This window comes from Budorcas taxicolor, chromosome 22, assembly GCF_023091745.1.
Source record: "Budorcas taxicolor isolate Tak-1 chromosome 22, Takin1.1, whole genome shotgun sequence".
Taxonomy (NCBI): Eukaryota; Metazoa; Chordata; class Mammalia; order Artiodactyla; family Bovidae; genus Budorcas; species Budorcas taxicolor.
This window is the reverse complement of record NC_068931.1, coordinates 20132421-20153723: the sequence shown is the minus strand read 5'-3', so window position 1 is coordinate 20153723 and position 21303 is coordinate 20132421. Positions and strand designations below refer to the sequence as shown.

The following is a 21303-nucleotide window of genomic DNA, read 5'->3' as shown; positions in this document are numbered from 1 at the left end:
TCTGCTCAGACCCAGAGCCTCAGGATGGGAGCTGAGGTGCTCCAGGTGTGAGATCCCCTTGGGCTGAGAGAAAGGGGGGCCTCCAGGGCACAGGTCCCGGGATGGGGGAGCTTTGTGGCCGTACAGGAACAGGTGAGGGTGCTCGTTGCTCTCTTCCTTCCCTTCCCAGAGCCAGGGCAGAGACCACAGCTCTCCACACCTCACACACACACACACACATGACCCACACAACATCAGCACATGGGTTACACGCACACAGGACGCAGCAATGCCCAACACAAGGAGACCACACGCATCCACGTGGCACTCCTCCAACAGACACACTGCACGCCAGCAGCTGGCCACACCACGGCTGTTCATAGCCATCTCCACGGTCCCCAGAGCTGCCCACGGAACCTCACCCCTGGCAGCCTGTCAGCACGTTATGGTCACATGGAATGGGGCAACACACACACACACACACACACACACACACACACACACACACACACAGCCTCCGAGGGCAGCCCACAGCATCTCCTGTCCAGCAGGTCCGGCCCAAGCCTGTTCATGGAAGAGAAGCCCCACCCCATTATTCTGGCAAAGTCTGTTTCCATATGCTTTGTTCATCCTCCAGGTGGTGAACATTTAGAGAACTCCTCAGGATTTTATCCTTGAGAAAACTATAAGTTTCCCATTCTCTGACGAGCTCCTTGTCATTCTAACCCTTTGCTCCATGGCATATGTGTGTGTTCTCTTAATATGGATGCGCAGGGCCACTGCGTCCGCCAAGCCTGGAACAGGTGTGGTTCCCTAGAGCCACGAGAGCCCGGCAGGCCAGGAGCAGGCCTGGCTGGATAGCAGAGGGCTCGCTGTGGGAAGACACCCCCCCACGTCGCTCGGAGCCACAGAAGGGGCAGCCTGAGTGCCGGCCTCCAGGACAGATCGGCTCTAACCTAGACCTGTCGTCTCATGCCTTCCAATCTCTGTTTCCTGGAGGCGCCTCTTCGCTCGCTGGCCTGGCTTTAGCTACACCAGACCAGTCCAGGGCAGATGTACAGGGCTAGAGGGGCAGAGGGGGCGTGGGGTCCTTGGAAGGTCTGCTCCAAACTCCTCCAGGACCTTTCTTGGTCTTGGTCAGATGAACAGAAGCTTGGCCGGGCGCCTGCAGATGGACACGGAAGGGCAATGGCAGAGGGAGCGTTCTCAGCAAACGCCTTCTGTGGATTTGCTGATTTCTAATGAGGATTTGGCCTGGACTTTTGCGAGGCTCCTGGGCCACACTGGCACTGGCAAGAGGACTTCTGGCCTTTGGCCTAATGTTGAGAGGTGAGCTGAGGGGTCAGTGGGCCCCCTCCCTGCCTGTGAGCTGGGCCCAGGTCGGCCCTTTCTCTAAACCAGCTGGTTTTAATTCTCCTGCTCAAGAGGTATGGGGCTAAATTGTGTCTGTGGCCTTGTGGTTAATTAAGCCTTGTTGAGGTCTGGTTTTCGAGTGTGTGCTTCCGTGTGAGTGCAAGCCTCTATGTCCGTGTGCATATCTCTATGTGAGCATCTCTACGTGTATCTATGTGTGTCTCAGCGTGTTTCTATATGTGCACCTGATAAATGTATTTATATATGTCATATATGTATTTATATGTATATATGTATTTATAAATGTTATATATGTATTTACAGGTATATATGTATTTATAAATGTGTTTATATGTTATATATGTATTTATGTTATGTATATATGTATTTATAAATGTGTTTATATATGTTGCTATATCTGTATTTTGGGGTGTGTGTACTCTGCTCAGTCACTCAGTCATGTCTGACTCTTCGTGACCCCATGGACTGCAGCCCGCCAGGCACCTCTGTCAACGGGATTCTCCGGGTGAGAATACTGGAGTGGTTGCCTTTCTCTTCTCCAGGGGGCCCATATTCAAGTGTGTTCCTGTGTACGTCTGTGAGTGTATATTTCTTTCTGTATGTATATATGTGTGTGTCAGTGTATCTGTGTATCTGTAAGAGGATGTGTTTGTGTGAGTTACCTCTGTGTGTCTGTAATGTGTACGTGTACTTGTGTGTGTGCACGTGGTTTCAGAGCCTCTGTGAAAAATGGTGTGGAATGATTTAAGAAAACGTTAGCCTGTAATGTCACAGGGCTTCAGCATCCCCATCTGTAAAGCGACAGCGATGGGAGAGATGATTTTTTTTAATTTACTTCCATAAAGGGAGCTGCAGTCATGGAAATGAGGTGGGCTTGAGAATATGACAGATTTGGTTGCAAATCCTGGCTCTGTGTCTCCGTAGCGTGTAAGCTCCGTCGAGTTGCTGCTCTCCGAGCTTCCGTTCCCTTGGCATTCAAAGGGGCACTGTGACATCTCAGTCACAGTTTCGTCACGAGGATTGGATGAGATAAAATAAGCAAAAGTCCTATGTGTGTGCCGTGTGGTAGGTCCTTTGTCAATAGTCCCTCCCGTCCATCCTTGGGCCCTGAGGTCAGCACGAGCAGCCTGTTTCTGACGGAGCAGGACTTTCGGAGCTCCCTGTGGCCTAATGTGGGTGCCGGCACTGAAGACATGACATTGAGCCTGGAGATTTTAACTTTCACACCTCACTTCCCCTCCTCTCAGCTCCTTCCAGCCTCACAATGACCCTAAGAGGTGGGGTGAGCAGAGGTCACTGCTGTGATTCTAGAGAGGAGAGAGCTCTGAGCCGGGTGTTCAGGCAGGGTGAGGACCAGGTGTCCAGCTCCATGTCTGCGTGTAGGCCACTTCTGCAGTGGGCAGTATCCAGGGCCCCAAACACTGCCTGCTCCCAGGGGCCCTCAGAGGATCGAGGCTCCCTTGCACTGTCATGCCCAAAGTAAAGGAGACTTCTCAAGACCCCCGAAGCACACAGACCATCTACTGGACAGATTCAAAGAAGCAGTCTTCTGCACAGAATCAGAGGAGGTGGCCGGTGGCCGATTCCACCCTTCGGAGGACTCGTGGAGGAATCGTGGCCGGTCGCTCATTGAGTTGGCTCTGATCTGCCTGTAAGGAGCAGATGCCCCCTCCCCTCAAAGAGCCGATGGTGTGGGTGGCCAAGGCCAGATTCAACAGCTGTGTCACCCACCTTATCTATAGGATTTGACTCTCAGCGATGCTTGCTGGTTTCCCCAAATCCAAACCACTCCATAGCAGCGTGGTGTGACCCCAAGAGCAGGGGAGCAGACGCCCCGGAGTTACTGAACGAACTCAATCTCCCAAGGAGATGCACTCAGTTGTGCACTTAACTTTGCACAGGTTGGTAGGGAAACAAACAAACCAAACGGCCATTCCTTAAGTCATTGCTGCCCTTCGGCCAGCGGCTGCCCAGCAGGCCCGGCCCCTGGAATCTGCCTGCTTGGCCAGCAGCCAGGCCTCTGCCCCCTCTGGTTTGCCCAGGCCCCTTCCCTGGCTCACCAGCGCCCGTTCTGAGTCTGAGCCGCTCTGCTGAACCCTGGCAGGATTTGACCAGGTTGTAATTTTCCTTCATGATCCCTTTTTCATTTTTCTTTATAAAAAAGGTATCAACTGTACCTGATTGCAAGAGGGATAAAAGAAGTAATAGACAAGAAAGCACTTTACAGATTAAAATGCTATATAAATGGAAGGCATAGTAAAACATAAATGAAATATATAATTTAACATCCATGACACAGTCTATAAGATGCAAGGCCTGACTTTAAATGACCAAAACACCTTTGGTACATAGGTTATATAGGTATGGTAAATGGTAAGATATAGGACTTAATTTGGAATATAATGTGATTTAGAGTACATACTGTGATCTGTTGGATTATATAATACCTTATGACATATCACATTCCTAGCACAGAGGAAAGTAGAATCAAAATCAGTCGACATTAGGCTATTTCGGCATTCAAAACACCAGCCCCAGATTTGCGATTTTCCCAGCTGAAGCTGGGATGGCGAAAACTAAAAATACGAACGGGGAAGACATCTCCATCGACCGGCAACATGGCCCACTGGGTGGGGGTCCGTGGGAAGGCAGAAACCCCAAGAATAGGTCTGGGGAGAGGGCCTCTTGGGAGGAGGTGGAGGAGGCCTGCTTGGCAGTGATTGTTCCCACTATTTATGAGGCCAGATGAGGAGCTATAGGGCTTGCCGTGGCCCCCGAGTCTGCTGATTAGCTGGAGATTATATTGATGATGTAATAAAAATTCACTTTGTCTATTAAGTTTCACCAGGACAATCAGGAGAGATTAGATAAAAATCAGAGGAAATGAATAATAGAATAGAGGAGAAAAGCCATGAGCCTCCCTCCCTGCCATGGTTTCTGTGGGTCTCCCCTTTCCCTGCCCACAGCAGGGCCTGGGTCCAGAAGCCCCCAGCCCCACACCCAGGCAAAGCTGAGCTGGCAGCGTCCCCGGGCTGGAGCTGGGCTGCTCTCCGGGAGGGACTTGGTGCTCCAGATACGGCGCTGGTTTAAGTTTACTGACTGTGTTTAATATTTGATTAGACCTCTGGCTTGGCAGCCTCCTGGGTGTGCAGGCCCTGCCGGGAGACAGGCAGGGTCTCAGCCCGTCCGCTGCCTGCTTCCTCTGGTCCTGTGGTGTGGGGGCGTGGGGGCGAGGGGGCCCACGTCCATGTCCTGGCCACGTGGTTTTAAGCCAGGCCGGTCCATGCCAGGAAGCAGCCAGCGGCCTCCCGGCCCCACGGTGTCTCTCTCTGGCTTGGCCCGTGCCGGAAATTCCCCCCTTAGGGATGTTTCTTAGGGCCATATCCTGGGCTCTAAAAGGTCCCTGAACGAGGCACATGTCACCAGTGATGATGACGCATTAAGGTCCCTTAGCCGCTAGGGGTACATCTGCCTGGTTTGACTTGTCAGATCAGCAAGGGGCAGGACTTGGAAGGGACATGAAAGGGAGGTCATTTGGGTTGGGGACTGTTGTCCCCTGAGAGCCTGGGGCTTGGGGCTTGTCCCCTGGAGGGGCTTTGAGGAGGCTGGGTGACAATGACCTGGGAGGGCACTGGAAGATGGTGTCACCGACCTCCACGTCCCTGCAGGGAGCAGCCGGCCGTGTGCAGTTACTCCAGCTCCCTGGCAGAGCCCAGTTCTGTTCCTTCCCCGAGAAGCCCTAGGGGTCGGGATGATGCCAGGGCCAAGCTCTGTGGAAGGCCTGAGGAAGGAGTCTCCCTTCCCTGAAGAGTGGGTCACAAACACATCCGCGTTCGGGGCCCTGAGGGCCACCTCGTCTCTCCCTGCTCCTCTGGGCTGGATTTGTCTCCCAGAGAGGGAGGAGGTGCCCCGACTGCTCCTCTGCAGTAAATGGGCTGCCCGGGGAGCCTGGCGCCCTTGCCCGGGTGTGCTGTCCACCCTGGGAGCGGCTCCTCCTGGAGTCTGCCAAGACTCCTCTGGCCACAAGACCAGTGTCCCCCCAGGAAACGCTGTCTTCGGCTTCCTCCCACTGCCTGGTACTCCTGAGCTGGGGGCCCCCCCAGGCGAAGAGCAGGGGACTGGCGGGGAGAGTCTCACCTCTGGAACCCCCAGTTCACCAGTCAGGGCGTTCAGCTGAGTAAGCCTGGGGGGGACAGTCTGGACGCCTGCCTGGGTGACAGGGAACATGGGCACGGGTGGAAATATTCCATGAGTAATTTCTCAGCCCAAGTGGGCTGCTGTTGGGACAGCTGAAGGACACTGCAGCCCCAAAGCAGATGAGGCCGCCCTTGCAGGTCCTGTGCGTGTCCCCAACTCCCTCCCACGTATCTGCAACATGTCCCCCCCAACTACACTTGCCCCCATCTCTTCTCCCTCAGCCGGGCTGGTGGTGGGTCCAGATTTATACAAACTGAGACATTCCTTTATCCACCAGCCTGAGAATGAGACTTCGCTGCAGTGGGACAAAACCAAAACATAATGGAACAAAATGAAACAAAACAAGCAGGCCGACAGCGAGTCAACCTCCCCGCCCGACTCAGCCTCAGCATCCCAGCCTGGCTGTCCCCACTCTCTCTACTTGGGAGTCTGGGCCGAGCCCCCTGGGCAGGAGGCTGGCATCCCCATCTGATTTCTCCCCCGTGGAGGGCTTCTTTCGTTCCCCAGGCAGGACACCCACATTGGGTAGTCTTCCCTGTTCGTAGATCTGCTGCTTCCCTACACACCCGGTTATTTCATGGCGGATGGTGGTGACGGTGGAGCCTCACCTTCCGGGGAGAGAACTTGACCCTCTGGACACCTGAGTCATGCGTGGATCTGCCTCCTCGAGGGAGCCCTGTTTCTGCTCCATCATCCCAGGTTCTTCCTGGTGTGGGCCATGGCGTGGCTCCCCCACTGGAATGCCAAACTGTCTCTCTGCTTTGCAGAAGGCTGCCTCTGGCCCCAAGGTTGGGAGTGTGACCCTGCACTCCTCCTGGGGCTGGTCTGGGGTTGTCATCCTAGAAGCCGACTGGAGCTGGTCCATGCCCCTCCCTGCTCCTGCCCCAGCAGGATCCTCTGCCAGCCTTAGGGGACCCTCTCCTCCTGGCCGCGGGGCCTCTGCTGAAGACCAGCCTGGCTCCGCTGACCCAGGTCAGAACACTCAAGAGTTACTATTTGGCTGAGAAACTGAGAAACTCAGGAGAAACACACCAAGGCTTTGGAGACAGCGTGAGTCACGGATGGGGGTCTTGCTCAGATGAAAGCGACTCTGGTTGCCCCCTGCTCAGCTCTGTGGCTGGCACCCGGGCCCCTGATCCCGTCTTTCCCTCCTGCCCCCGGTCCAGCCGTCTGCCACTGTGACCTGGTCTGAGGAGTGGCCGCTCCCTGCCACCTCGGGCACGCTTTCCCTGTGGAGACATTGCCTGGTCATCTCTGCTGCACTCCTCTCTCTGGGGACCTGCTCCGGTTCTTCCAGCCCCAGGCCTCACCCTCTGCTCCTCATTCCAGTGGACTTTCAAAGCTACCCAACACAATCACAACAGAATTGACTCTCAAATAAATCTAATAATTTACTTATTGAAATCATCAAGCTGAGAGCAAAGACGAGGTCTCCGTTTTCCCAAAAAAGAACTTTAAAAAACTGCAAGAGAAAATGAGGCCTGGCAAGAAGCCAGTGGTGGCTCCTGCTCCGCGCTTGATGGGACTTCGGTTGGTGCCCTGGGGGTCTCAGCTGGACCTTGTGGGGGGGGCGGGTGAACTGAATGATCACTCACGAGTAGGTCCTGCGGCCGGGTCTGGATTGTCAGGAACACGGTTGAGTGTGCCTGTGTGTCTTCTGGGGGGCATTTGCGGAAGCTGAGAGATACAACAGTTCAGAGCTGAACCCGCATCAGGCCCCAAAGTATGGAAAAGATTCTGGTGTCCCAGTATATGGAATGAAGAATAAAACCCATACTAAACCATACACGAATTATTCATGTTTGGAACCAAACAAAACACACACACATACAGAACTACAGCACTTTCTGGATTTTCTGATTCTCCTCTTATTTCATGTCGGTGCTGTTTGACTGGTGCTCTTAGGCGCAGACTCAGGGTCCCATGAAGCCCGCTCCTGCATGGGGCTCCCCCGCATAAGAGGCAAGCCTTCCTCGTCCTGTAGGGGTAAGGAGTTGGGTACGGGGCCGAACTAGGACTGCAGAAGGAGCCGGTGTCTGGGCTTCAGGGGCCTGGCTTGAGAGTCAGGAGAGGACAGGTGACTGCTGGAGGAGTGGGGCGCCCTCCCACAAGCACAGTTTGGGGGCTCCTCCCCAAAGTAGGTAAAGTCCACAGGAGAGGCCCAGCTTCTGGGCTTCAGGCTGATCTGCTTAGACTGAGGCCTTGGGGCCCAGGAGGTGGTGAGGCTCTGTGAGAGAGGGGGGGTGCCCTTGGGCAGTAGGACCCGTCTTCCCCCAACATCTGTGTGGCCACACCTAGTGCCTAATCTGGGCCGGGAAGGGAAGCGGTCAGCGAGGTGGAGATCTGAGAACTGTCCAAGGTAGCCCAGACCAACGAGGCAAGGCCGTTAGCCCTGGGGGGTGGGGAGCGAACAGAGACTGGCCAAAACCCCTGATGCCAGGGACTGCATGTAAGCGCATGGCCGGACTCTGAGTGTGCCTGAGGCCAGGAGTGCTCCCATGCCAGCCACCCAGGCCACTTCCTCTCCTTCCTCCTGCACCTATGCAGCTGACTCTGAGTGTGCCTGAGGCCAGGAGGGGGAGACAGGTGGCCTGTCTGCTGAGCCCAAGTGCTCCCATGCCAGCCACCCAACCACTTCCTCTCCTTCCTCCTCATCAAAGGCATCCCCCCTGCACCTATGCAGCTCTTTTCCTGTTAGCCACTGTCACCCCACTCGGGGACCCGGCCTCTAAGGCAGTCTCCCTTCCAGCCGCCTCCACAGGCTCTGGGAACAGAGAAAAGAAACAAGCCGAATTGTCAGCTCTGTTCTCTCTCTGCCAAGCCCCCGGCCACTGGAGCCTCTACTGTCCACTCCTTCCCCAGACATCTGACCTGGTGCTGCCCGGGATGGCTGAGGGAGCCCATGCACGGTGTGACCTGGGCTCCAGCAGGAAGGCCGCGAGGGGCCAGGGCAGGTCTGCAGCGATTCCAAGGCCAGGGACGCATGGCCTTCCCTTTTCTTTCTGCTCACTGTGCCTGGAGGTGAGCCTCAGCAAGCAGGAGTCTTCTACAGTCCAGACCACTCCAACCCTGCCGGCAATGCTGGTGAAGCCAGACCTTAAGCCTCTGGTTCCTCTGGTCTCAAGAAGCTGGTCACAAGCTTGATCGGCCTGGGTGTCTTTCTTCCTGGGACCCCCTAAGCTGCAATGGGTGCACACTGACATCCCCTAGGGGCCTATGTGCCCACCATGTACCTGGCGATGCGGCTCCAGGCTCACACCGCCTCTCAGAGATGGACCCCTTCACCCAGCAGGCTCAAGGATGCTCTCTGTGCTCCATCCGGTGAGCCAAGTATCCAAACCAAGCCAAGTATCGATTGGACAGAAAGATATGGATATGTTAGGTGGATAATGGTGAGGGGATCCTATTTCTTTCTTTTCCTGTTCAGAGAACACCTCTCCTCCACCTCACCCTGCTGGAAAGCAGAGGCCGGATGAAGGAAAGTGTGTTCGCGGGTCACCCAGGGACACCTCTGTCTCCCTGGGCTCCTTCCAAGGGTTCAAGACCAGGGAGCCCCTGGTAGCAAGGTCCCCCTTTCCCACCACGGCAAACGCTCTCAACGTCTTCGCCTCTCCGTATATTCTTAGAACCAGTCAATATGATTAATTTTACATGGGCCTAATTTCCTGCTTTTGCCGCGGAGTCCTCCCAGCCTCGCCCATCGGCAGCGACATGATACAGTTTCTGGTTATATTGGTCAACCAAGATATTGATATTATTAATAATGGATATCTATATGCTGACCTTTGTCCACACAACTGAATCACTCTGGGCCGGCTGTCACATTTCTTTAAGAGGTATTGATAAGCCCATTACTGGAAGGGCATGTACAATCTTAGGTGTGTGATTTCACTCACCTTCAAGCATCTCTTGTGCAAATCTGCCCTTGTTGGGTGAGCTGGTGTGGGTACAGTGCCATTTGCAAGAGGGAGCCTGCAGGTGTGTGCTCGTGTGGTGAGTGTACGTGTGTGTGGACATGCGTGTGTGAGTGTGCATGTGAATGTGTGTGTGTCTGACTTGAACACTGGCCCTTTTAGAGCTGATCAAATAGTCAATTAGAGCATTATAGGGAGGTAGCAGAATCAGAGAGTGCCTACAAATACACTGTGATGTAGTGTTTGATCTTTGGATGCCTCTTGTCTCCTAGGACTAGCGCAGGAGGCTTGGCTTTATAAGGATATTATTAGGTTGATGCCTCGTTCTCTCAGTGTACCTGCCAGGCAAGAGGCAGCGCTCACTGGGACCAGTCTGGCCAGAAGCAGCCACGGGGAGGTTCCCCGAGGGCCACGCTGCAAACTGGACTTTGGGGCCCTGCTGCTCCCAGCCTCGGTCTCTGAATCTGTGCAGTGGCAGCAATGCATCTGGCTTGCTTCAGGCCAGAGAGGGAGTTTGATTCAGCTCAGCCTCCCAGCCTTCTGCACTGAAATTCCCAATCACAGGAACGCTTGACACTCCATAAGGCCTTGATGTTCCATACACACTGGGAGTGTGGCCCGTTGCCTACTAGAAGGTTGCCCTGGTAGAATGCATGTATTGTGTGCCCACGTGGTGTGCACAGAGGCACACAGATCTCATCGCTAGTCTCTCCGTGACTGCTGTCATCTCTGTAACTGCTGTCATTCCTACGTGGGTGGACAGTGTGTCGGGGACAGTGCCTCCATCAAGTCTGTCTACAGTGATCCTTTCCTGTTTGGATCCAGACACACTCACTTGTCGGGGGAGCCCCCTCTCTTGCCCCTGTAAAGGGAAGCCAGCTAGCTAGAGAGATCTTTTGGATCCTCAGACATAGTGTATGAATAAACCAGACATGGATTAATTAGGTGTGACTGCATCATTAAATTAGAATAATGAACAAACAGCCACGTATGACATTCAAATCTGCCTAGAACGACTCCAAAGGTTGCTTTCAAGTAAGTCACCTGTCAGTTTGTAGGTTTGGGGGACTCTGGAGAGTCAGGTTCCTGTCATACCTTAAGAAGTGGACTCTTTAGGCACCAGCTATTCTAGACAAGGACCATCCTTCAGTGGGCACCCAGATTCCACCACCAAATCCAAACAATTGCTTGGTTCGATATAGCATCATCTATGCACGCTTTGGCTGTGAACATTTCTCAGAGTGAAATATGACAGTAGTGCAGGTGCTCAAGAGACAGGAGGGAGAAGTTAAGAGGTGTGGGCAGCGGATGTGAAATGTATCGATCCGGTAATATTTATGTGGATGTGCGCATAGTTGCTTATGCACATGCCCCCAGACACAAACACTCACTCACTCACACACACACACACACACACACACACACACACACACACACACATCTTTTCTTTGCATTTCCATGAAGTCTGTTCTTATTCTATTGACACTCCCCGTTTCAGCCAGATAGATCTGAAGATGAACCAAGTCCCAGTGGTGTAATTTTAGAAACAGCTGCGCAGCAGCGGCCCCACGCCCTCGGGGTGGGGGTGGGGGGTTGTAACACTCCTCTCCCTCCCCATCCTTGGACGGAGCGGCTACGCAGTAAGATGTGTTTGTCTTTAACAAAGAGGAAGAAGCAACAGCTCAGAGGAAAGGAAATGAGACGGAAGGTCGCTTGCCTCACCTCAAGCAGTGGGATAGCCTCATGCGAGGGGGGCTTTGTTATAGCAAGATCTGTTAAGTAATCAGAAACCTTTGATCTGGAGCCGCCCTTAACAAAGGTGATAATTAATTAAAGCAGAGTGTAGCGCACTAAGGTAACACTGCGGTCAGTTCATGCGCTGTCCCCACTCGGCCTTCGGAAGTCTCCGTCAATTAAGCGCTTGTTGGAGGCCAGCTCATTATCAATTCCCCCCCCCCCCCCCCCCCGGAGCTTTGATCAATATTTTTGGCTGTTCCATCCTCACAGAAGCAGCACTGTGTCTGTCTCGGCGAGGGCACCGGTTTATTTACATCTTGCAGATAGCCACGTAGGATTTGTTCCTGAGCTGAGCTGCTGGGAATCGCTTCGTTTGAGTGTCAGTCGGCTCATGCTGGCGGGGAGATACAAGGGAGGATAAGGGAAACCAGAGGTGGAGCGCGCAGAGGGGAGCGGCCCCGTGAGTGCACGGTCCTGAGCGCATCCGCTTCTGCTCCCAGAGGGACTCCGAAAGGAGGGCAATCGCCTTGGGGCTGCCCACCTGACTGCTTTGTTGGTTTCTGTGGGCAGAGCTGTGGCTTGGGCTTTATACCCATCCCGGGGCCACTGGAGATTGAGTGGAGATGGCGGAAGCCCTTAGGACAAGCACATCAACTCTGTAAATTCCTCTGCCACTATTTCTACCCCATCATCGTCCTTCTGCCCTGACATCTTTAACCACACTGTCATGTCACCAAGTGGAACATGGATCTTTCTCTCCAGGGCCACTGTGGGATTTCTGAGGGCATCTTAAGTAGCAAGGGGGGAAAGAAAAGAGGGACATGGAAGAAGGCGATAAAGCGGCCTCAACTGAGCTGGGGGCTCTGTTCCCCTCACCTGGGCTATTTGGGCAGGATTAGATGCTTTCTGTGATTCTTGAAGATGTGTGTATTTGAAGGGCTGCAGAAAAGGTGAAAGTAAAGGAAGTGAACATGTTTTCTTTGCAGAGAGCCCAAAAGGCGGGCCACCAGGTCCCTGCCACCTCCACATGCATTCAGGTTAAATGCAGCCCTCTGCTTGCCAGGGCCCAGCTTGACTGACACGGCCAAGTCCTGTGTGTGTGTGTGAGAGAGAGAGAGAGAGAGAGAGAGAGAGAGAGCACTACAAGAGGAAAGTAGGACTGGGACGCCAAGGGGCAGCAGCTGGGGTAAAGAATGCAGTCGTGGAGGAGCGATCCCTGCAGGGAGCTGGGCTCTGTGGTTAGCCATTCAGATCTTGGATGGAAGGTCATTTCTAAAATGAGTCAATAGGTGAGCAGAGGTGGGCAAGCCTTTGAAGAGCAATGAGTGAGGGGAGATGAAACCTCTCCCCGACCTGAACATTTGGGTGGGGATATCAGGCTGATGAAGAAGACCACATCTCCACACTGGAACTTAGATCATTGATAGATCCAAGCCACGAGTTCTGAGGTGGAGCATGCACAAATCACAAGAACAGCGTTATTCTCTGTTCTCCATCAACCATCTCCCTGACCACACATACAGCCTTGCAATATGAAACTATCCCTAACATCATCTCCATGCCACTTGAATTCATCATGTCTTCCCTGCACACACACACACACACACACACACACACACACACTCACTCACTCACATTTACACCAACACCCACGCAGGTTGCAGCAACTTCCCTCCCCCAGCCCTCCAGTACCCAGAGACACACACAGGTTTTCACACCCTCCAGCAGTTCTCTCAGCATGTCACATGGGATTTCCCTTCCAAGTTCAGAAGCTGCTGCAGTTTCAGCCACTGTAAACCAGTGATCCCAGCTACTGGCTGGCATCTGGGCCTCCTAATTTTCAGTTTTCCTTTTTTCTGCCTATGATGTTGGAACTTAATTTCTATTGCCCCTTCCTCTCCTCTATGGAGTACTTATTCCAGATCTTCTCCAGTGGGATCCCTCCTAGGTCAGTTTGGAAACTGACCACCTTCTGGTGATGTGGAAGGCATGAGGTGTGCAGTGTTTTTCCCAAATCCGTCAGAGGCAAGTGAGCCCAGCTGTTTTCTCAACCAGAGAGGTGGTGTCTTGGATATCTCCTCAGGCCTCACTCAGAAACTCCTCTCCCATCCTGGTCTATAAATTACAATAATGAGAATAATGATGATAATAATGACAGTGATGGCCTTTGCTCCAGTCACTGGAGTGTGCTGAGATCCCTGGGCATTAGGAATGCCCCCTGAAAATGAGCTCTTTGAAAGCACTCTGAAAACTTTACAATACACAGAACGGAGGGGATGTTTGCATATCTGTGGCATGCATTTTTGTAATTGTTTTCCTTTTGGTTGTTTTTAAGCTATGACTTCATTCAAGAAAAGCTTTTCTTTTTGTTTTCTTTTGGTTTTTTGTTTGAGAAGCCACAAACATCAGCCAACTGGAGCAGGTGGAGAGAGTGAAAGTATGCCAAGGGGGTTCTTTCAACCCAATCTAGAATTCCCATTAAAGCTGAGTGGAGGAGGGGAGTGTTAATATCTCCCTGTTGAATTGCAGTAAAATCTAGGCCAGCCTTGGTTCCCATATGTGTGGGATGCGCTTAGTCATGCTTGCAACATGGATGCATATACGTGCACATGTGCAGATTAATTTATTTTTGTGTGTGCATGTGTGTGTACACACACGTGTGTTGATTCTCAGGAAGTCTGATAAGTGAAATCATGCACAACCAGCAAATAACCACCAGCATCTTAAGTAAACTAATCATTTCCCAATAGTTTTTTTCTTTACTCTTAAATATAATACTTATCAACATCTGGAATTTGGAGGTTTTTAAAATAGGGGCCGTGGTTTAGATTTATTTTAACTTTGCAATGATTACTATTGCTAATTTTCTTTAGTGAAACTTATTTTTTAAAATGTTTTTCTTCCTTTTTTTATTACAGTGTTCTCATTTTCCATCTCTTTCTCACAAGGCAAATCTTTCTTCTAAAAGCTAGATGTGTGTGACCAGCTACTCTGCCAGTGTCTTTCCCTGGACAGAGCGGAATTTTTATTTTTCCAAAGTGGTTTTTTTTTTTTTTTTTTAAGTTCGTCTTAATTGAGCTGATGACCATGCTGATACTTTGGCTTCCCTGTGACTTAGACTCATTTGAAAACAGAAATCAGATAGAACCTCACTGGCTTTAATTCACCTACCTCGGGAAAAAAACAACAACGAGCTCTCTTAGCTAAAGTCAAGCAGCCGAAACTCAAGGATTTTGTTACGTCTTACACAAAACTATGAGACATGATTTTATGAAGCTTGTCACAAATCACCCAAACATAATCATAACCCTTGCCCTTTCCCTTTCTCCCAGTTGCACTCCAAATCAAGGGGCTTGAGGAATTTCCTACTCAGATATTTTGAAATGAGAGGTTGTGAATCTGACAATGAGTATATTTCAAAATGATATACTCTCCAGAGCTCAATTCACAGAATGTTCCATTACTCTGTCCCCACCCTCCCTCTGGATATAGTATGAAAGTATGAGGGGCTGAAGTCCCTGAAGCTGTGGCTCCCGGATTGGCAGCCCCTGGGGCTGCTAGTAGAGTATATTTTCCTCCATGCATTGAGGAAAATCTCAATGCAGAAGGGTTATCCAGGCCACAGATCTGTTCTGACTGGTTAACAAGAGGGACTGTGATAAGGACTTGGCTGTTTAGATTAAAATGCATCGCCGGCTCTGGGAACAAGCACACATCAGTAGTAAAGGCCGTTTAAACCTTTGGGGACAGCCCTATGTTTAGATTACATTAATTCATAAATATTATACTAAATACCACTTAAATTGGACTTAAATGACTTCAAAGATAATGCATTATAATATGGCTATCCAGAGAGCACTAGTCTTTATGTCTCCCAGTAACTCAGTCTTTGCTGCCTCCTATCCTGCTAGACAAGACCAAAGTTATGAATGGATTGTGGCTTGTTCATGTGTGATCCACTAACTGCGTGTGTGTGTGTTAATGGTCATGACTATGTGTGCATATGTATTTTCAGTCCTGCCTCTCTTCTCCAGGAAATACAAGGAAAAAAAGAGAAATAAATAAAAAGTGAGAGAGGGAAAGAATTAGACTAGCAGGTGACCTGTTTCTTCCTCCAAAGGAGAAAATTTCTACAGGAAGAGGCAACATTGGTCCTCAGCTCACTTTTGCTGCTACCCTGGGAGTTTACCTCTCTCTTCTTTAATCAATAGCACAATGTCTTTCTCTTTGGAGCCTGGAAAAACAATCTTTCTCAAAGTGCTTCTAACGGGGGAGAAAAGGAGACTCTGAGTTGGCTGGGAGAGTTTGCATTAAACTGGTTTGTCTTCCCTAGGTGTTGTTTCTTCCGATTGTTCTGGGTTCTTTTTCTTTCTTTCTCTCTCTGCCTGGCACCCAGATCTCCCTTTGCCCATTTGCTTTCTGGTCTCCAGGGGGTGAATTTACCTTTGCAGTAATCACACCAGTCCACAACTGCTATTTGCTGCCTCCCCAGCCCAACAGCCTTTCTCTGATACGGCTGAGTTTGCTCCACAACACCCACCTACTCCCTCCTCCAGACTCCCAATTTGACTGGAGTAATTGCCTTTTAAGGTTCACTCTACGCATGGCAGGTATTCCATTAACCCTTAGAACTCTTTCCTTCTTTAGTTACCAGAGATGGCAGGTGGCCAACAAATGGATACCCACCTGAAATCTCATGCACTTAATTTAATTTTTATTTTCTTCTTCTTCTCTTAACCAATAATAGACTTATTCCATCCACACTGGAGGCTGGTATCCTATCCTGTCTTTCAATTTTATCCCAGTCTGATTGATTAGAAGTTAGAAATTCAAGCAGGGGAAAGAAAAAGCCACAAATATACTCTGAAACCAGGCTTAACAAAGGCACGTTTCTGTCTCTAGCCTCATGTTATAATTCAGAGTTGGGGAAAATCTAGAAGCCAAATGCAACCCTCATTCTTCAAGCCTCATCATGCTTTTTGACTTAACAGTAATTAATCACCAATGGCAAGCGAGTAATTTTTTAAGGTGGCCGGAGGCTTATTTTATCAGGATTAGCTAATAAATCAGGCTGTATCACTGAAGGAGGAGTTCAAACTCTTCTAGGACTGAATAAACCAGCCCTTGGAAACTGTCTCATTTATTCAGCTCTCTCCAAGCTTCCAGGCACTGTTAGGGACATTGTGGCCCAGGCTTGCTTATAAAAATCCAGAGGATGGAGAGGCAGGAAGTTTCATAGGGGAAAATATATGCTCAGGCTCTGAAGGATGAGCTTCGACAACAAGGCACCCAGAGCCAAAGGGCCTGCCTGCCCCTGACTGAGCTAGTTTAGGGGAGGAATTATTTAGAAAATGAAGTTTTGCTTGTCCTGGGAATTCGGGCCAGATATGTGTATGTGTATATATATATGATGTGTCAAACGTGATACCACTCTATCTTAACCTTCTCTGCCTTCCTGATGCAAATAATGATAATTCTTCATCTTTACTATAATACAAGGGGGCCCCCCAAACCATCAGAAACAGAGTGATGATACCAGTGGGGGGGCTTGAGAAAAAAGCAAGGAATATTGTTTAAGATTATCTTCATTTAAAATAAAGAAGCAAAGAAAGTGCTCCAACCCAGATCTCATAGGAAGCTCAGTTCTTCACAACTGTCTTTTTTTTTTTTTACCTCTAGTGGATTTTGATTTTTTTAAACTTTAAAATCTCAAATCCCCACAAGAACCTATCATTAAGATGGGCAAAGAATTTCCATACCTCTGCTTTTTAGTTTTCATTATTGCTATTTTAAAATCTGGGGACATATTAAAATGACAAAGGTTTGATACAAACCTTGATTAGCTTCTAGGGAGCTTGATTGGAAAGGGAAAAACTACAGAGATACGGTTGTCTTGAGAGGGAGGGTGATAAAAGGGGAAACAAATATTATTTTGAAGACTGCCTCCCCATTCCACCTTTCCAGTTTCTCTTCTGAACAGACAGACATTTTCTCCATATTGAATAAAGGTTGGTTTCTCCTTCCATTACAGCCCCCACCCTCACCCCACCCCAACAAACCCAGTATATTTCCATTCTGCTGTGTTTTTGTGCTACTCAACATGCCATTAACTTTAAGATTTACTCCTCAGCAGGCAAGCTGGAAGATGCTAAAGCCAATAAAAACTGCTCTCTGGGACTCCAACTATGAAGAGTTTGGAGCTCTGCTTAGTATTCGGATGAAGGGAGGGCTGGAGAAGGAGGGAGGTTGTGATAGTGAAAACCACTGCTGCTCAGAGAACCAGACAGCTCCGCACTCTGCACCTAATGTGCCGGAGGATCAGCTCTGTTCATAGCCCATTTGTGGCCAAGGATGAGGCTGCTCTCTGTGTGTGGGTGGGTGTGCGTGTGCGTGTGTGTGTTTTCATCTTTAAAACCACCAGCTCTAACACAGCATCTTCAGCAGCTCTCCTCACTACTGTTTATTAAAAACGGAACGTCCATACACATCCCTTACAACTTCCTTAGCCTGGTGCTCCCTCTCTGCCTGACGATCAATCTCTCTCAGAAAGCATTTAACTTGCCCACACAGCTCCAGCCCCGATTAATTCCCGCTGCACATCCTATACATTACGGTTAGGGAGCAAGCACTGGGCTAATTTCGTCACCCACCAGCCACCCACACACGTTCTACAACTGAACACGTTTGGGGCTCTGCCTTAAAGATAATAAAACAAGGGGAAAACAGGCAGGCTGCAGACAATTCCCATGACCACTTTCCTAAAAAGTTGCTGGGTTTTAATTCTTTGATCATTCTGATTCCCCCTCCTCCAAGCACTTACTAGCAATGACTGCTTCAAGGGAGAGAAATAATGTACTATAAACCTCTCTGCACGGTGAGTTTGGGATAATTTAGGATACACCCTCCAAAATGCCTATCTTTCACACACACATTTTTTTCCCGAAGCCCTGTCTGATTTCTTGAGGAGGGGATCATTCAGGCTTCCCTGACCCCCCACTCTACCCAGGGGATGGCTGGTTCCTTGCTAATTCTTGCCTTAGGTTTTGTCCCTCTTTCCTTCAAACAACCAACCCCCCACCCCCTCCTCCACCACTCAAACCACAACCGGATTATTCAGGCACACGGCTCGACAGGGAGAGTTTACTGTCAAATTGATAGCAAAATAAAAATATCTCTTTGAATTTGTCACCTCTCTTCTTTTTAGACGGCTGCGCTCCCTGCTACTCTGGCCCGGAGCGGAGAAGGAGAAGACCATCTCCTGTTAGCATTTTCAGCACCAGGGCGATGGACAGCACCCTTGGTCCCCGGCCGGCTGGAGAGCCCGCCAGTCCGCTCAGCGTCCCGGGCTCGGCCGGCGCAGCCGTCCCCATCCCAATCTTTCAAGTCGCTGGACCCAAAAAGCCAAGCCCCGATTTCTCTCGATCGTCTCTTTCTCTTCTTCAGCTCCCGCTTCTCCCCTCACGAAACCGCGTCTATCAGCTTCTTGCCCAAAATCCAGCCTTGCCCCGGCGAGCAGCTGCCCCATGCACCCTAGTCCCGGTCTCCGCTGCCCGAGCGCCTCCCTCCTCGGCGTCCGCCCGAGGCTCCCTCTCGCGCCGTCTCCCGCTCGCTCGCTCGCTCGTTCGTCGCCGGCCGCCCGGCCCGCCCGCCCGCTCCTTCTCCCCGGCAAAGTTGGGAGGGAAAGGTGCACTCACCTTTGTGCATGCCTGTGAACCTGTCCTTCAGAACCGTCAGCTCATAGATCTTGCCGAACTCCTCGAAGAGGGGCTTGAGGTCCTTCTCGTCCAGGTTGCGGGGGATCTGCCCAATGAACAGCTTGATGGCATCGTGGTCCTTCATGGGAATGGTCGACGGGTTCCCCGGGCTGTGGCTTAATCCGTTCATGTGCCCGGCGCTGCCCGGGCTGCTGCCGAGCCCGCTGGTACTGAGGCTCGCGTTGTCAGCCTGTCCGTTTGCTAACGTGGCCATCTTTATATACATAGAGAAAATCTTCTTTCCTTTTATTCTTTCTCGCTCGCACTCTCTCGCTCCTCTCCCTCGCAAGCTCGCTCGCGCTCACACACGCACACGCACACACACACTCGGGTTCTCTCCCCCTCGGTTGCTCTACACCTCGCTCTGCGCTCTCTCTCTTTCTCCTCTCTTCTCTCGCTCGCGCTCGCGCTCTCTCTCCTCTCCCCCCTCTCTCCCTCCCTCTCTTCTCTCTCTCTCTCTTTCTCTCTCTCTCTCTCTTTCGGTCTGATCTGATTTTTTAATTTTTTTTTTTTTTTTACATTGAACAGACAGGATCTCTGTCCTTTCCGTTTAAACAGGCTGGACCGGTTCAAGTTCGCAGTCAGACCAGGGGTGGGGGCGGCGAGTGTGCGAGCGCGGTAGAGGGGGGCGCGGGGCCCGGAGAGGGTGAGATGCGGCGGGCGTGGGTGGGGGGGCCCCGCGCGGCGGGCGGCGGCTGGGAGCCGGGCGGCGTGGGGCGGCGCCGGCCCCCCACGCCTCCCCCGTCGGCGGCCCCGGCGAGCCGCGGTGGTACAGTCCGAGACGGCCCCCGGCTATAAATAGCGCCAGGCGCATGGCTCTTCGGGAGGCGCTGAGATTCCGGGCCCGGCGGCCGCGGGGAGCGGGTGCCAGTTAGGAACGGGGTTGCTGATCTCCTCGTTTGCGTTTTGGGGGTTCCTTTTGTTCATAGCAGCAGGTGCAACTTTTTGTCTTTTCTTAAAAAAACAAAACAAAACATTGATTTTCATGTTATCGTGGGTATGTAGGGGGGCGTTATCCACCGAGCTGCTCTCTATTAGGGCGCCAGGCGGGCGAAGCAAAGGCTGGGATGGCGGGCGGGGCGGCGGCGAAGGTAGAATGGGCGCTTCTTTTCCTCCCATCTGGTTCCCTTTATTTATTTATTTAGACTCGAAAAAGCGAGCCGGCGTGGAGGAATTCCGCCCAGCGATCCGAGTGCGCATTGATCAGTGTCGAGAGAAAAAAAAAGCTACATAAATATATATTATGTGGGTAAATCTATAGACAAGAGCTCTCTCTCTCTCGCGCGCGCGCTCTCTTTCTCTGCTTTTTTCCCTCCTCGCATCCCCAACCTGCCAGAGCAACCCCAAATCTTCGCCCTCCCGCAAAACTGTCTACAGCCTCCCGAGCTACCTGGGGAGGACGGGTCTGGGGAGCGGTCGGGCCGCGCCGGGGGGCCGGGGCGTAGAGATTCGGGGCCCGACCCTCGTCCCAGCCCGCCCGCGAAGGCTGGAGGTGGGTGTTTCCGTCCGGGACTGCCTCCCCGCCCCGAAGCGCAGCGGCTGCACCGGCAGGCGGCTGGCGGGAGGAAGGTAGGAGCCTGGCGCGTCGGCCGCTCGCCCGGCGGGGAAGCAGGCAGCTTCTGGGCGCGGTGGCCGGTGAGCCAGCACGAGCGACTGGCTTGATTTTGCCCTTGTCTGCTTTACTGGTTCAAATTGAAAAAAAAAAATTATTCTTTTGTAAATCCACCATCAAAAGAAATAAAGTCCCCGAGTCGCTCTCCGGGCTGCGGCCGGACTCAAGACACCCGCTGCGTGCGCTGCCCCCCTCGGGCTTCGTTTGCAGCACTTCCCGCTCCAGAAGTGCGAGGCTGGGCGGCACGTCTGCGGGAGAGGGCCGAGGGTCCGGCCGCCCAGCCCGGACTCTGCCGGGTTCCCCATCGGGCCCGCGGTGGCCGGGACGTCGGCTGCGCCGGAGAGGGAGTGGCTGGCGCGGGAGCTGGGTTCGAGCAGCCCCGCCTCTGGGGGCCAAGGCTGGTAGTGAACTTGATTTGGGAAAGCAGATTTTCCTTTTTAATAATATTTACCTGCTCCCCATGCTCTCCTATATTGGCGTTTCCAGGACAGCCTCTTCTCAGCTTCAGAAACCGGACAAATAAGATAACGCGCCCGCTCCCTCCCGGGTTGCCAGGCAGAACTGATGGTGTGACCCTGGACTGGTCCCCGTCGGCCCCTTTCCGGTGTTTTGCGTTTCTCTCTCCTTGCCCTCGGCTTACGTGACGTTACTAGATGATATGTTTAAAATTTAGTAGATAAATGAGACCCTAGCTGCCTGAAAACCGAGACCCAGCCCGTTTGGTACAGCCACGCCG

At 51.8% G+C, this 21303-nt stretch overlaps 1 protein-coding gene across 1 annotated transcript in view; it reads right to left on the bottom strand.

The window, feature by feature from the left end:
- CELF4 (CUGBP Elav-like family member 4) overlaps window positions 1-19181 on the bottom strand; it is a 312716-nt gene extending 293535 nt beyond the window's left edge. Inside the window, exon 1 of the mRNA XM_052660301.1 lies at window positions 18896-19181. Coding sequence (XP_052516261.1) covers window positions 18896-19181 — 286 coding nt within the window. The remainder of the gene's footprint in view (window positions 1-18895) is intronic.
- Window positions 19182-21303: the final 2122 nt, after the last annotated feature.